This window comes from Ochlerotatus camptorhynchus, unplaced genomic scaffold (assembly GCF_037179485.1).
Source record: "Ochlerotatus camptorhynchus isolate MF236.1 unplaced genomic scaffold, CSIRO-AGI_Acam_v1.1 ptg000185l, whole genome shotgun sequence".
Classification (NCBI taxonomy): Eukaryota; Metazoa; Arthropoda; class Insecta; order Diptera; family Culicidae; genus Ochlerotatus; species Ochlerotatus camptorhynchus.
The window spans coordinates 1,851,430-1,868,236 of record NW_027040675.1 but is presented as its reverse complement, the minus strand read 5'-3'; the positions used below and the strand labels follow the sequence as shown (position 1 = coordinate 1,868,236).

Sequence of the window (16,807 nt, the reverse complement as noted above, 5' to 3'; positions counted from 1 at the left end):
ACCTGCTGGTCTTAGAGTTACCTCTATGGTTATATCAACAATCAATACGAAACTAACGAATTTAAATTGGCTCACCACTTTAGTAGCCTATTGGTCCCAAGCAAACGATTAACGTACCCTATTCTAGTTGAAATTCTATTACTACAATATGTTTGTTTTGATTCGCTATGAAAGTTTGACAGATAACATCAGGGGTGTGTGGATTCATGCAGAACATGCAGGGGTGAGTGAAATAGCTTGGGACTGCTTGGGACCGTTGTTCTGGTACTGAGTGAGCCAAAAATAATAATGATTTTCTTCGGGACCCAGTGGTCTTAGAGTTACCTCTATGGTTATATCTCTGAAAGATTATAGATTATAGATTATAAGTTTTCTTTTTTAATTGATATTTACATCGAGGTTCATCACTGAAAACTGGAAAGCACGTCAACTTACTCGCTTGACAGCATCGGTATCAACATTATTTTCAATAGAAGCTGACGTTTAATCGGCGCACACTACTGCACCATTTAAATCGAACGAGTGCAAGCAAGAGGGAAACAGATTAGTGGGAAAACAAACCGTTCATTCATTCATGTGTGCTGGATAGAGAAAGACTATCAAACGTCAAAAAGGTCTATACATATAACAATTAGGTTGCTAATATCTTATACAATATTGAGCAACGCGAGTTACTCAGAGTTACTCAAAATTAACTCCGATTTTACTCATGATCGAAAGCTGTCTTGCCCCCAGAATTGAACTGTCAAACCGGCGACCTATCGCACAAAATAAACAATGCATTACGTCCTAAGTAACATTGATCGAGCTTTTTTCGTCGAACTTTGAGCTGAAAAGAGCTGGGAATGCCTTAACATGGTCGTGAGAATGTAAAGAGAATGTTGACGAAGAGAATCTGTCAATGTTTCTTATGCACTGCTTAGCTTGAGCTCAGCGTTGCCAGAATGTTTTAAAGCTTATCGGTATCAAAGGTTTTAAAAAATCGGTATGTATCGGTATTTACTATTTTAATTAATTTTTAATTTTTGCTGGTTTTGAAAGCGACATTTTTTATCTTTTGAACTATGATCGGAAAACTCCGGGGAATGTTTCAATTAGCTTCTGGAGGAAGCTGAAAACAACATCCAGAGAAAGAAGAAAGAAGCTCTCCTGGAGGAAATTTGAGGAAAGTTCTGAGAGAAGTCGGAAAATCATCCGCGAAACTTACAAGACATAAATTGAGAAACTTCTGGCGAAAATTTAAAGAAATGTTTAGAAAAAAATCGGATTTCACATTCAAAGGAAGGCAGAAAAGTTTCTGAAATCGGAAATAAATTCCAGAAGTAGCCATTTACATGGGAAGCCAGAAGGTGCTCGGAAAAACATTCCAATAGAAGTTTAAAAAAAAAACAACTCCAGAACTATACGAAAGAAATTTCTGGGAGAAGTTTAATTGAACTTCCTGGAGAAGACGGAAGAAACTTCCTAAGAGCAACCGTACCAATCGTTGCCATTTGCGGCACTATTTTACTTACGCACAGCGTTTCGATTTTGGCTTAATCACTCCTCTCCACACCGGTCGTTGCTATCAGAGTCATAATTTAAGCTACCGTTTTCCACACCGGCAAAACAAAATTTTGGCGTTTATTCAAAATAGCAACCGTCTGATGCGTTGCTAAATTTATGAACTCACTACTTCACAAGGTGCGGATTGCTATTTCCCCAACCTGAATAGCAACCCCCGGTACGCACGAGGCATTATGGTAGAGGTCGGTAAATGTGCATTATTTACTCATTGGTACGGTTGCTCTAAGGTAGATTGGGAAAAAAATCTGGAGGAAGTCGGAAACCAAAGCGCTAACGGAGCAGTCGAAAGAAACAAGGACATAATTCCGGAAGAAATAGCTCTTGGGGGATGTTCTAACCTGGTTACTGCGGACTCACTCAATGTGCTTGTCACTTGAGAGCCAGTCAGAACTGTCAAACGGGAGCCAAACATTCAGAAGCAACAAACTCAGTTACTGTTCTTACCTCTCGTCAAGCATTGCACATAAAAATGATTCATACTTTTTCATAACACATGCAAAATGACGTTTAGGCAATTTTTAGTTTGCACGCCGTGCAGATAAGCAGGGTTCAAATTAAAACCGGTCATATTACCGGGGGTCCACGGTACTCTGATCATCTTTGAAATACTTGCAACTTCCCTGATTATAATGAGACTACCAGAATATCTCTAATAAACTTTGAAGGTCTCTAGACTTTCTTGAAGATTACGAAATTTCTTAAGCGCTCTCACAATTTTCTTGAATTTATTGTAACATCAGCATTGAAGTGCTCTGATCTTCCCGATTTTTATAATTTTTAAAAGTTATCAACACTGCCATTAATAAGTACGGAACTTCCCATAAAATGTTCTCACAATGTGCTAATGTTCATGTAACTTAGCTTACGTTTCTTAAATTTGCATGAGCTCCTCGGAACATTGCTGAAGTTTTCGGAAATTGTCTGAGTTTCTCGGAATTCCTTTAAAATTACAGCGATTTCCTTGAAATTTATTGATCTGTCCTGATGTTCTCGGAGCTTCCTAAAGTTCTCTCAATTCTCCAGAAACTAATGAAACTGTCCTGAAAACCATTAAATTTTCCAGAAGTTCTTTGGACTTGTGAAGTATCCAAAATATTTATGATGTTTCCTTAAGTTCACTGGAGTTCGCTGGACTGGATTTTAGAATTTTAACAGAAGTTGTTGAAACGTTCTTTAATTTATCAAAACGTACTAAAAAGTCTGGACTTTTCTGAAGTTTCAGAACTTCTCAAAAGTTCCTGCAGCTAGTTTGGATCCGCAATCAAAATCTGGAAGCATCCTTGAAGTTCCGGGAAAGTTGAAAAAACTGGCGGAAAAAGATGGAAGAATCATTCGAGCGAAGGTTGAAGAAATTTCCTAGGGAAGTCGAAATAAGTTTCCGAGAGGAATCGTTAAATTAATTTACGATATAAGGTGAAAGAAAATTCAGGAAGTTAAATAATGTTTAAAAAGTATTTCCCGATTCCCCCGGATTTACCAGAAAGAGCCATTAACTGTTTATTGATACATCGGTAGCCAAAAACGGTGAGGAAATTGAAACATTAATCAAAAGAGTATTCATTTTTAAAGATGTCTTTTTTTAATTTTAAAGGCTCAAAAAATTTGAGATATTCAAAAAGATACAAGTCTCTCACAATAATTTTCTCCGAAATTCAAGCGCGGGCAGGCAATAATCATTTTGATTATTTAATAAAATCGGTATAAATCGGTATAAAACCTCAAAAATCGGTATTCTGAGGAACCTACCCCGTTCTCATTACACTCAATATCACGTAATATAGAGCGATTCGTGATATACCAGCTATATCACGTTCTATATTACGTGATATCCCATACAAACGATCTGTCAACCTATATCACGAATAGTTCATGATATAGCTCATATCATGTTGTGTACTTGATAAAAATCTGAAAAGCAGTGGCTGGCAACCAGGCTATGATAGAGCTGGTCGGTATTTTTTGGCATCAAATGTCATTTTCTTGTCATCCCGTCGAATTGATACACAAAACCAGCGCTGCCATTTATACAGATTTATCTGTATTATACAGATTTTTTAATCATAATACAGACCCGATACAGAATACAGATTTATCACAGATTTTTAAATTACAATACAGATTTATACAGATTTTTATAAAATGAATGTTATGGTGTTTTTGACAGCATTCACAACCAGAGGACCAACCGCTTTCGGATGCATATGGAGCTGGTACACACAAAAAATTATCGTTAGTAAAATTGAAAAATCCATTGGTAGAATTAAAAGTTTCCGTTGGTTCTTTTTGGTAGAAAGTCTTTAGCTTTCAAAACAAAAGTCAGCTAACTGTTAATTCAAAAGTAACTCGTTTTTTACTTTTAAAAGTTGAAATTTTCAAATCGAATTGTAGAACTGTCAATATGAAAACCTATTTTGTTAAATAGACTTATGAAAGGATTTAATTTAAAAGATGGGCAGTTTTATCGCAATGATTTATGTTTTCATTTCAAATATGAATTCTTTTTAATTCAGTTGCTTTTTACTTTGAAAAAAAATAAAGCATAGAAATATTTAATTTAATATATTTAAGTTTATTTATATGATGCTGACTGAAAGGGCACGGCATTATGGAACTTCAAAGCATGGGAAGCGTATTACGCAAATATACAGTTGCCTGAACAGCTGGTGATGGTGATGGTGGGAGTAGCCTTCCTTTCCGGCAATTCTGACGAGGCTGCTGAAAAACAAAATCACATCAATTAGGAAAATCGGAACCAAGCAAACTCTTCGAAAATTTCATCATCTTACCTCCAAATCCCGCAGCTGGAGGATCCTTCCAATCCTTCCACTTCATAGCATCACCACGAATGTCTCCATCTTATTATTTGTATCTTACAGAAGAGAAACAAGCGCACCGGTGGATGAAAATGTGGAAAAGTTCAAGAAACTGCTGCTGCTCATGCTAATTCTCACAGCTGCTTTTGTTATGTTTGTTTGTTTCGCATGTCCAATTTGGCGGGAAACACAGGTCCAGTACTGTCAAACACATCGCAAGGAAGAGATTTTTTGACAATTTTACAACTTTTATTCTAAAAAATAGACTCTTAAAATTACAAGCCGAAAGTGAAAGAAACACTTTTAAATCAAAAAAATTATTTTACATTTGAAAAATTTCATAGTTGAAACTACGAAATTTGGGAAACTTTTAATTTGATCATGCATTATTCTTAAAGCAACAATTTTTGTTTTTTGTGTGTAGTAAACGATTTGAGATTGTATGGGGATTTACAGTATTAATTGAATATTTCCAATATAAGCATGTATGTTAAATACAAGAAAAGTGCCCGAGCACATTAAAATGGTACAAATACAAGTACTCGTAAACATTTTACTTGCATTGAAAATGTATTTCGTAAGAAATTGTGGATTTTCTGATATTCTCCATACTGCAAAAATGATTTTACCATCACTGGCGGTAACTACCACACAAATGATGTAATTAATTGTATTCATCTATATTAAAAATATCAAATAGTAATGAACTCGTGCACTTTTTTGCATTTGAAACTGCTTATCAGGAAGATAATGAATAGAAACTAAAATTTCCATACATTTTCAAACGGCTTCATATCACTTTTATAAATAAGTACGGACGATATCACAAATGGCGCAATTATATCCCGTAGGGTTAGTACGATAGCCCGAATAGGTGGTTAAGCACTTTTTATGGTTATTTTGTATGCACTGTATTTGTAAAACAACAAAACATGATTAATTAAGAAAAAAATCGTCAATACAGAAAATACAGATTTTTTAATAGAGTGGATACAGATTTTTTATAAAACCACCTGGCAGCTCTGCACAAAACAAAACAAAATACAAAATGCAAGACGTGTCCTCCTTTTTCTCGCAGAATTATTGTTATCATTCTCCGTCAACGCGGTCAACGCAGCCGTCTCTAGAACAAAACAATTGGAAATCTCTCTAACAATAGCAATCATACTTCCAGGGTGAGCAATTCCGAGCCCTTCCTTTCTGGATTGCAAGTCTACCGATTTAGAAAATGCTACTAGAATCAGAAAGAGCATTCGCTATGTTGTAGGTAAATTTCAAAACTAAAATTAGTGTAGCGATAATTATCACCTCATCAACTTTTACTTTCAGTGTCCATGTGCAACTAATAGCGAATTCGTTTATTATTCAGTTCCAACCTGGATCGGGTATCAAGATTGGGTCTGCATGTTTTCTGACAAATGTCAGTTTGATCGTTTGTTTTTAAAACCCAGCTCAGGTTGAGGTTCGCACTGACAAAAAGTTCGGTTTCGCACTGGTTCCAACCCCGATAATAAACAAATTCGCTATAAGGAACGAAGCTGAAGCTCTTCATCCTCTAGAACGCTACTACCTGGCAGCGGAATCATTGAATTTAATTCCTCTTCCCCCTGAACATCACTTATTCGAGCTACAGATCGGCGTGATTAAGGTGATCATTGCCGACATAGACGATTAGAAGGAGGGAGTCTAACCGAAGATGAGTCTGCTGATGAAATTGCCTCGATTCCGGACCAGGAGTTTGCTGAAGAACTGGTGGCGTCCGATTAGTATCCTGATGAGCAGATAGAAGCAAATGTTGCGGGTACACTTAGACGATGTACATAAACGGGACGAGACAGATCGAGAGTACATTATAGTAGGAGCGATTTTGTTTTATTTGTCTAATGATTATTATGATTTACTGCATGCCAAAAAAATATGTTTGTGTTTGTCACTTTTGCAATTCAAATGAACAAAACATGAGAAAATTGAGCCGTAGATATTTAATTCATTTATTGCATCAATCAAATCATAGTTCCCTTCCTGATGACCGTGTCCTGACTGAAAACAAATGCAGATAACCACCAATATTCTTGTTTCGTTCGAACCACACAAACAAATGTTTGTTTTGTATGGTTCGGACGAAAACAAGAATGTGGGTTAATAGCGAACTGCGTATAAAAATCATCATCTTGACATGCAAATTGATCACATCGAATAGGGATACATATATGGGTCTCCCTTAGCTCAGTCGCTAAAGGCGTAGCTATAAAGTAGACTGCAGTCTCTATCGGATAAGCCACCTGACTGAGTTGCAGATCGTAGTGCAGCAGAATATCATCACCAGGTTGATCAAAGATTTTCATTACATTTAAGCCGTTCGTTCCATGTGGTGATTGTGTGTTCTCGGATGAAAATCTTGGATAATCTGGGTAAGTTAGAAGGAGGAGTCCCAGACAGTTTATTGGATAAGATCGTACTGAGAGGGATCATCTGGAGTAATCTCGCTACTTTCTACGTATGGTTCATAGGCCGTCAGCACGCTACCTTACTCTTGTGCACATTTGGGTCACGGTTTGTATGGAAGCATGATTGTGTTTCATGTATGAGACCGTAGTAAAAATGTGTGTAAAAATATCTTTCAACAGGCCACCGGTACTTTTTCAGGAGAAATGCTACAACTCAGCCAATACTATTCCGTGGAGAAGTTTGACTTTAATAGAATATTGTTTGTAATTTTTCACCTGATTCATGAGATATCAGAGGTCAAAATTTAGAAAATTCGGTCTGGGGTACTCTAATACATGGCCTTCAGAAAATTCCCTTAGATCCAATAAAGGATCTTAGCGAGCTGGTTGTAGGCATACAAAGTATCTAGAAAAAAAACCACATCATTAGATCAAAGGGTAGACATTTTATATATTTGAGTGAGGTTGGCCTCTGAAAGAGTCGATTTGAAATAAATGTCTTAAGTGGCGTTCCATAACTTAAAAGGTACAGGTTAACAACATACAGACGTTTGTATTCCCTTATAAACGGGTACCATACACAAACGATATCATAGATGGTGCGACCATATCGCATAGAGTTGGGATGATATCTCGAATTGGTGAACTGAATTTGATGATGATTAGTATTCGATTCAATTAAATAATAATATTAATTCATTCAGAAACATTTTTCCGTTGAATCGGTTGTATTACAGAACAAGAATAATAATAAATTCTTCACAGTCCCACGCACATCCTTTTAATATTTATTACGAGCTCATAAATGGTAAATATTATAGTTAAATAATACGTAAAAGATCGCATCTATTACATTTATGTTTTGATACAAATGATTCTGAAGCATTATTGTTTTTGTTTATGATCTGGCATAAACGTCATGCTGTATCACGCCAGCGTAGTGTGAACACCTCCACTTGATATCTATATCATCTCGCTATATCACTTGATATAGAGCGTAATGAGAACGGAGTATTATTTGTATATCGGTATCTAGTTCGGAAGTCGGTATAAATTCCGATAAATCGGTATATCTGGCAACGCTGCTTGAGGAATTGTCATGGGATATGTGATCTACACTGAAAATTTTTTTCACTTAGTTTCAATTAGGAACGCACATAGTATTTTTCCAAAAACGAAAACAATGATTTTTACCTGAATATCACATAGCATTAGAAATTTTATATGAGAAATCATATAGATTTCATTGGACACATAAAGTTCATGTGATTTAGTGGTGCAATTTCCAATTATGGGATCACATGAAAGTTATTTGAAATTCACATGGATACTTTCCGCTGGTTATGTGATTTATTTTATGAGTGTATGTATCTATACTGAAAACTAACGGGCGACGGGTAAAAACCGGGGGAAATTCCTTGGTTTGTTTTTTCCGTCGATCTTGTTTTCCGTGCTGAGCACCAATGCTACCGACGTGCCAGGAAGGCAGCTCCCACACCTGGACACTACCTATCGACCCATCAACTCATGAACCGGGGACCAACGGCTTTACTTCCCATCCGAAGGAAGGCGTGATCAGAGATGTTATGCCTCAGAACATCCCGGCGGCGCCGACTGGGATTGAACCCAGGCCTGCTGGGGTGAGAGATAATCACGCTTACCACTACACCACCGGCGCCGTTGGGGGAAATTCGCAAAAATACATTTTTTGTTTTGCAATTAATCGTCATTCTCTATCTAGCACAAATGGATGCATGGATGGTTTGTTTTCCCATTAATCTGTTTGCCTCTTCCTCGCACTCGTTCGATTTAAATGGTGCAGTGCAGTAGTGTGCGCCGATCAGCGCTGCCATTTATACAGATTTATCTGTATTATACAGATTTTTTAATCTTAATGCAGACCCGATACAGTATACAGATTTATCACAGATTTTTAAATTACAATACAGATTTATACAGATTTTTATAAAATGAATGTTATGGTGTTTTTGACAGCATTCACAACCAGAGGACCAACCGCTTTCGGATGCATATGGAGCTGGTAGTAAACGATTTGAGATTGTATGGGGATTTACAGTATTAATTGAATATTTCCAATATAAGCATGTATGTTAAATACAAGAAAAGTGCCCGAGCACATTAAAATGGTACAAATACAAGTACTCGTAAACTTATTTGCATTGAAAATGTATTTCGTAAGAAATTGCGAATTTTCTGATATTCTCCATACTGCAAAAATGATTTTACCAGCACTGACGGGGCGACATCTCTCGACTTTTCGGTGTAACTACCACACAAATGATGTAATTAATTGTATTCATCTATATTAAAAATATCAAATAGTAATGAACTCGTGCACTTTTTTGCATTTAAAACTGCTTAGCATTAAGATAATGAATAGAAACTAAAATCTCCATACATTTTCAAACGGCTTCATATCACTCTTATAAATAAGTACGGACGATATCACAAATTGCGCAATTATATCCCGTATAGTTAGTACGATAGCCCAAATAGGTGGTTAAGCACTTTTTATGGTTATTTTGTATGCACTGTATTTGTAAAACAACAAAACATGATTAATTAAGAAAAAAATCGTCAATACAGAAAATACAGATTTTTTAATAGAGTGGATACAGATTTTTTATAAAACCACCTGGCAGCTCTGGCGCCGATTAAACGTCGAAAAGCTCTATATGCAGAACAAAGGCAAAATGTAAACAAACGAAATCTAACTAGAATGCCAGATGGAACCAGTGGAAAACGAAACCAAAATTATGCATTGGAAATATTTCATTAACTACAGTAGAAATTTAATTTTATAGACCAACAATCTTGGATGAGCATTTTGGCATGTCAAAATCGGTAATGTTCGGATTTATTGAGACAGAGGGAGGGATATTGCTTTGCAAGTGATGTTGTTAGTTTTTAGCGCTGCTCCAGCGATTGCCCCGATTTTTTCATGCTGTGTGGTCGGAATGATTGTACGCAGTCCTGTACAGGGTGCGTGACGAATTTTTGCAGTAAATGGCATATTTGAGAAAAAATACACCAGTTAGTTATTCTAGCAATGAATTTTGTGCGATTTATTTTCTTTCGCAACATATGGAAGTTGTAAGTAAATTTATTCAAAAAAATTGCCTTCCCTTTCGACGACTGTAGTTAGACGCTTCCGGAAACTGCAGTATGCACGTTTTAAAATGTTTCGATCCATAGATGTCATCACTGCCTTAATTTTAGCTTTTAGCGACTTATGTGTGGTGTGAGGGGTTCTATTGGTATCCCGTTGGACGACGCCCTATACAAAATAATCCAACGGATTGATATCGGGACTGCTTGGGGGCCAAATTTCTTCCTCCCAAATTTACGAAATATTTTCCGTAAGCCATTTCTGTGCTTTATTAGCAGTATGAGCAGGTGCTCCGTCTTATCACTTTCCCAAGCATTTTTTAATATTATACACTGTTCTTTCAGACACATTTACCGACCGAATTATTTCTTTCATGCATACTCCGGCGCGCAACAAAGCGACAACGGCTGACAGATTGCTCGCTTTTTTTTTTTTTTTCTTTGGTTTGTTTTTTCCGTCGATCTTGTTTTCCGTGCTGAGCACCAATGCTACCGACGTGCCAGGAAGGCAGCTCCCACACCTGGACCCTACCTATCGACCCATCAACTCATGAACCGGGGACCAACGGCTTTACTTTCCATCCGAAGGAAGGCGTGATCAGAGATGTTATGCCTCAGAACATCCCGGCAGCGCCGACTGGGATTGAACCCAGGCTTGCTGGGGTGAGAGGTAATCACGCTTACCACTACACCACCGGCGCCGTTCCTGATTGCTCTCTTGTTTCGACATATTTACGTTTACTCAACATTGTTTATTTAAATCTTACACCTAACAGTATAAGCTATCCAGTGCTGCCAAATATATCTAAATCATGATGCACAAGCATGAGAAATTACTATTTGAAATTTACTGCAAAAATTCGTCACGCACCCTGTATTTACTGCTTCAGACAGGCATTAGGATGGGTTGTGTTTGGAGCTTTCGGAGATTCACGGTTGTGGTTTGTAAAAATTGGATTGTGGCAACATTAATACCAAATGTTGACACATGCTCATTGCGCATTTGGGCACATTGTAAGAAATAAAAGATAATCCAAGTGTGAGGAGAATTCGGGCAAAATGGACTCTTTTCTGATGTCTGTACAATCTGAAACCATCGCCAATCGGTTCGTCATAAATTTTTACTATAATAAAGTAAAAGTATGTTTTATATATTTACTGCCAATTAGAATAACCGGAAGCAATAAAAGATATTTCAAGTGTGAGGGGAATTCGGGCAAAATGGACCCTTTTCTGATGTCTACACAATCTGAAACCCTCACCGTTTGATTCTCCTGACATTTTTTTAATAGAAAAGTGAAAGTGAGCGTTATATAACTAGCGTCATTTAGAATAACCGTAAGAAATAAAAGGAAATTCAAGTGTGAGGGGAATTCGGGCAAAATTGACCCTTTTCTGATGTCTGTGTAATCTGCACCCATCATCAATAGATGCACCAGACATTTGGCAATAATAAAGTGAAAGTGGGTTCAATTACCGTGAAGGTACCATATTGTGCGCAGTTAAGATGTTTTTGTGATTTAAACATTACATTAGACATTTTAAAGTGACATTTAAATTATTTATTTAGTAGAATTTATTGATAATATCTATAACAATCGAAACAATATATTAATATTATAGGTAAACCGATCATTGTGTCAAAAGCGATCATTTTATACACCGATGTTGGGTGCCTAATTATGCGCACTTTATTGCGCATGTTCCTAATTGTGCGCACATTTGTTCCTAATTGTGCACAGCTAAAAAATAGCAATAAATTGTTGGAATATAATGGTTATTGCTTGTAAAAGGAAAACAAAATGTAATTACACTTTATATAGAAGAATTTTACAGATTCTTTTGTGGGCACAAGTCGAATTGATGTTTCATCCATATTGAAAATGCGGGTCGGATGCTTCATGGCATCTTTCAAGGGGTACACGACGTTAGGCATACGGACGTTAGGCATAATGTACGGTAGGCATAATGGACGTTAGGCATAAAGGACGTTAGGCATAATAGACGTTAGGCATAATCTACCCGTTGAATTCCAGAAGGATGATAATGGGGACCGTGTATTGATTGCTGACATCGGTGACAATAATAAAAGAGCCTTAATTTTTGGGACTCATGAAAACTTGCGACGTCATGAAAACGGCAAAGTTTTTGGTTGAAGATAGTACGTTTGCCACAGTTCCTTGTTTGTTTCGGCAACTCGTCACTGTTCATGGAAGTATCGCTCCCTCATATCAGCAGACAGTTCTGCTAGTATTCATTCTGATGGCAACAAAAACACAATCGTTGTATCGAAAAGTATGGGAGTAAATCCTGGAAGCATCAGATATGTTTTTGTTATTGAATGAAAAACCATTCTTCATTTCATGAGCTGTTCTTTAGCATCATCTTTTATTCAACCTCAGCTGTTTTTTGTTATTGAATGAAAATTCACAGAATTCATCATTCTTTATTTCATGAGCTGTTCTTTGACGAAAACCTTTTCTTCTTTGACATTTCCGGAGAACTTCGAGATTAGGGTGTAATTGCTTTTGTAAACAAACACTTCATTTGACGATTTCTCGCGAATTAAAGCTCAATCTTAAAAACTAACAACACAAACAGGCAGATGAATGGTTCCTCTATCATTTGGTATAGTTTGTTCACGAGATTTTTTCTTTTATTCACGATCAGCGATTGACATGTCTGTTTACAAAAGCAATTACGCCCAAATCTCAAAGTTTCCCGGACTTGCAATAGATGTGTAAGAATATATTACAACAAATGTGTGCTTTGTTATTTCTATATGCGATTGATTTCAAGATGTAGTAAAAAAACTATGCTGAGTTTTGTTGCCAGATTACTTAACCACTATCGCTACTAATCTTGGATCTAAGTAAATATGTAGGTTCGTCACTTATGATATGATAAATAATGGATTTCATTGTTTACCATGCTCAAAACAGTTTTCTAGAGTTGCACAGCAGCAAGGTATTTTATGCCTAACGTCCATTATGCCTAACGTATATTATGCCAAACGTCCATTATGCCTAATGACTTTATGCCTAACGTTCATTATGACTAACGTCCGTATGCCTAACGTCCGTATGCCTAACGTCCGTATGCCTAACGTCCGTATGCCTAACGTATTTATGCCAAATGGGGTACACTCTCTTTCAAGCTAGCTTGTTCAGCTCCTAATTTTACCTTCAGTGATATACGTCCGCTGTTTCGAAAGGGCACCTGGGATTATTCGGGAAATGTTGGGATGCCGTTTCAAAAATAGTGTTAACCATTTTCGACCAGGAGCATGCGTTTTATGGAATCTTGAATGTCCTGTGGATTTAAGGTAATATGCGACCAACGTTTTCAGACATTGGGAGTCCACCGGGAAGCCAGCCCTAGCCATCTCGATTATCCACTGGATGATGCGGTCCTCCTCTTGCTTATTTAAAACGGTTGGTCTTCCTGGACGCATTACTTCCGAAGTGCCAAGGGCATTTTTTTTTACGAAGAGTGCTCTCAGGGATTCCATGGACTTTTGCGGCTCCACGAACCGAAAATACTTTTCTGACCATATCCATGGCCAGAACCATGTGATTTTGGTCGTACTGCACATTCTTCGGCCACGATTCATCTTGGAGCACTCTGCGCATGATTAGGAACATAAATAAAAACAATGGTGCCTAATTCTGCGCAATAGTAAATCGTAATTTTGCACAAAAATTATGTATGTAACCGCTAGTTTTTGAGTAGGATACGATTAATGCAAATATATCTTACCAACTGCGGTAAATATTCCAATTCTTTTACTGGGTTTCACTTCGAAATTTAAAACAACACTTCGAGCGCGGTACAAGCGTTGAAGCTAACGGAGCTGATTTTTTAACGTTTTCAGTGTTGTAGATTGTGTTTTTTTTTTATTTTGTTCACTTAATTTCTGTAAAATACAAATATTATTGTGAATTCAGATATGTTATTCAACAGTGCTTCAAAGAAAAATAATATTGTGGTGATAACAATGAGTAATGTTCGTAAAATGTAGAAAGAATGCTTAAAATGCGCACAATTAGGAACTGCGCACAATAAGGGGCGGTCACGGTATAACAGCATTAATAAAGATGAGCGTATGATTTAGCTTATTTAAATAGTTTGGGGGGAATTGGGGCAAAATTGACTTTTTTGGGATTGAAACGAAACGAGCTTGCTCTATGAACATTTTAACAATAGAATAGCACATGTAAGCTTAATTTGGTAGCCCCAATTTCTTTATCAACGTGTTAATTCATTAATTTCTACGAAAATTTGGTGAAGATGGGGTAAAATGGACCACTTTCTGAGGTCGATTCCCCGCTTTTTTTCTACATAAGAAAAGCTATTGCAAAAGGCTCCTACCCAGGGCCGTCTAATTAAGTGGGATTTTGGGTCCATTTTTCCCCACTGTGCAGTGATACCTCAGCTTCATTCTCTTCACCCCGCGCTTAGATTTTTTTTTGCCGAGATGAGCACCACCAAAACTTGCCAAGATACAGCTAACAAACGAGCATTTTGCCAAGATCTCAGCTAACAGACATAAATTTTACTGAATCTCGGCAAGTTTTTCACTGAGCTCCAGCAAAATAAAATGCCGAGCTGCTCGGTGGTGCCCATCGCAAATTTGTAAAATGTAAGGGTTTTTATAAGTCTATTGAAGATATTCAGTTTTGACTTCTTCGAGCCATTTGTATGATTCTAAATTGATTTATAATGTATAGCGTTCCCTAAACTCAGCAGTCAGTAAGCAAACCACAACTTACACATATACATTTTCAATTGCATCGTGTTTGATAAAGCAATCTGCTTCGCCACGAACTAGCCTTAACAAAGCTTTAATAATGCTAATTATGACAGCAGTAGGTATGTTTGATCGGCCAAGACTGCGTTAATTTCTTCCGCTTGTAAGCAATAAGTATCAATATAATCATCTCCCTGAGTCGCTTATTACGTGTCACACATTCTATCTGCTCGTCATGCATCTTCACCTACCTCTCGCTTCTTCAACTTTCAAGGTATTCACGCGATTCCCACGTTTCTGAATCACCTACCCATCTTCCGGCACTTACCTCTTTTAACACCACAATCAAAACAAAACTGCAGCAAGCACACCTTTTTCGACAAACACATGTTCGCATCGTTTCGCAAGTGTTTTACTATATCGTCTGGTCCACATGTTGTCTAGCCGGTTGGCCACAATATTTACCATAATTTATTTCTTGTTTGCACTCTCCATTGCTTGCCATTTTTTTTTTGTTTTACTTTTGCGCTTTCCTACACTTAACCGGCCGGTACGATTACGTTACGACATCGATATGGTATGCGAATGCGCGGTTTCTTGCAGAACAAGTACCGCAACTACTTACGGATAGTGCTTAGCGCAATTATGAAGCGAGACCATGAACTTGATCTCGTCCCGTGTAGGTAACCAAACTTGTCCCACCGCGGTAGACGTTTGAATTGAAGCGAATTTGGTAGCAAAGCAAATCAAGAGATAGACAACTTTTACTTTCGTTTGCGATCATCACCGACTGCACCGGTCGACGTCGACGGTTGGAGAAGCGAGTCCGCCTACCGGTAGGCATTATGCGAAGCACAATGGAAACCTTTCGCAACACGTGCTCGCTGAGAAATGAAACATTTCACTCACATTCAAATTTTATTCAATCAAAACCGGACCTTCTCCGCCTTCAGCGATCCTCTCATAAACGGTAACAGCATCCGCAGCGGACCTTCATCGAACTTCTTTTCCACCTGCTTCAGTTTGCTTTTCTTAGCCTTCAAAACTTCTTCCCCGCCTCGATGGTGGACTTTGGTGTAATCCTTCTCGACGATTCGGCCTCCCTCGAAGCGCAACGATCGTACCGATTTCCTTGGCTTGATCCTCCTGTCTGCCGTCTGAAACGGTCCCAATCGGTTCAGATAGCTCGCACCACCGGACGCTGCCCGAACCGAATCGAACCGCTGTTTGATTTCGTTGATCAGCTCCAACGATTGCTGCAGTCCAATGTGTTTCATACCGTCCCGGGAAGTCAGTTCCGAGCGGATGCGTTCAATCTCCCCGATCAGATGCCGGAAACCATTCGACTTGGACGACGACGAGGAAGGGGTCACATTCAGCAGATCCTGCCACTGCTGCTGCTCGGGAACGAAGCAATCTTCCCCGATACAAATTTTGCACGGTCGCTTCGGTGCTTCCCGGTCGTGATGTTTTGAGCTGCTGGATTGCTTCTGTTGCTGCTGTTGGCGTTTGCGAACGTCTTCCACACTGGAACCGGACGGGCGTTTACGGATTTGCTCCGATGGTCGTGGGACCTCCGGTCGTCGAATAGGTTTTTGAGGAGGTGGTCTTCGGGAAGTTGTCGTGAGGAGACCATCGGTGGACATCAGCTCCAAATTTGGTTTGATCAAACGGGCACTGGTGCGGGGTCGTTTCGGTGTCACCACGGACTCCGGCATCAGATTGTGATTCGTGATGGCTTGGGCGAGGTTTGATGGTGGTGGGATGGGAGCGGTTTTCGGGCGTGATGCATTGGGGCGTTCTTGAGCAGCGGATTTTCCCAGGTGATGGTTCTTCGCGTACTGTTGGGTGAAGTTTTTCTGCTGCGTCATCATGTAGGCCTGCGAGCGGGGAGATTGAGGTTAGATTTCTGCGTTGGGTAATTTCGATGAAAGTTTTACCATTCGACACGGGCTATCGCGCAGGAAGTCGCGGAAAATTTTCACTCCAGAATTAGCGGCCATGGTTGTAGGAAAATATACACTAAAATGTCGATTGGAAATGAAACGAAGAGATTTGAACTTTGCCGGCCGGCAGATGAGAGTTCGGAAAAGATTTACGTT

At 38.4% G+C, this 16,807-nt stretch overlaps 1 protein-coding gene across 1 annotated transcript; it reads right to left on the bottom strand.

Annotated features, from left to right (window-relative positions):
• Nucleotides 1-15,631: 15,631 nt before the first annotated feature.
• On the bottom strand, nucleotides 15,632-16,807 carry LOC135702095 (uncharacterized). The gene is made up of 2 exons (XM_065223095.1): nucleotides 16,646-16,807; nucleotides 15,632-16,585 (listed from the first exon to the last, which is right to left on the bottom strand). Exons 1-2 carry the CDS (start codon nucleotides 16,706-16,708, stop codon nucleotides 15,632-15,634), a joined length of 1,017 nt encoding a protein of 338 aa, XP_065079167.1. The 5' UTR covers nucleotides 16,709-16,807.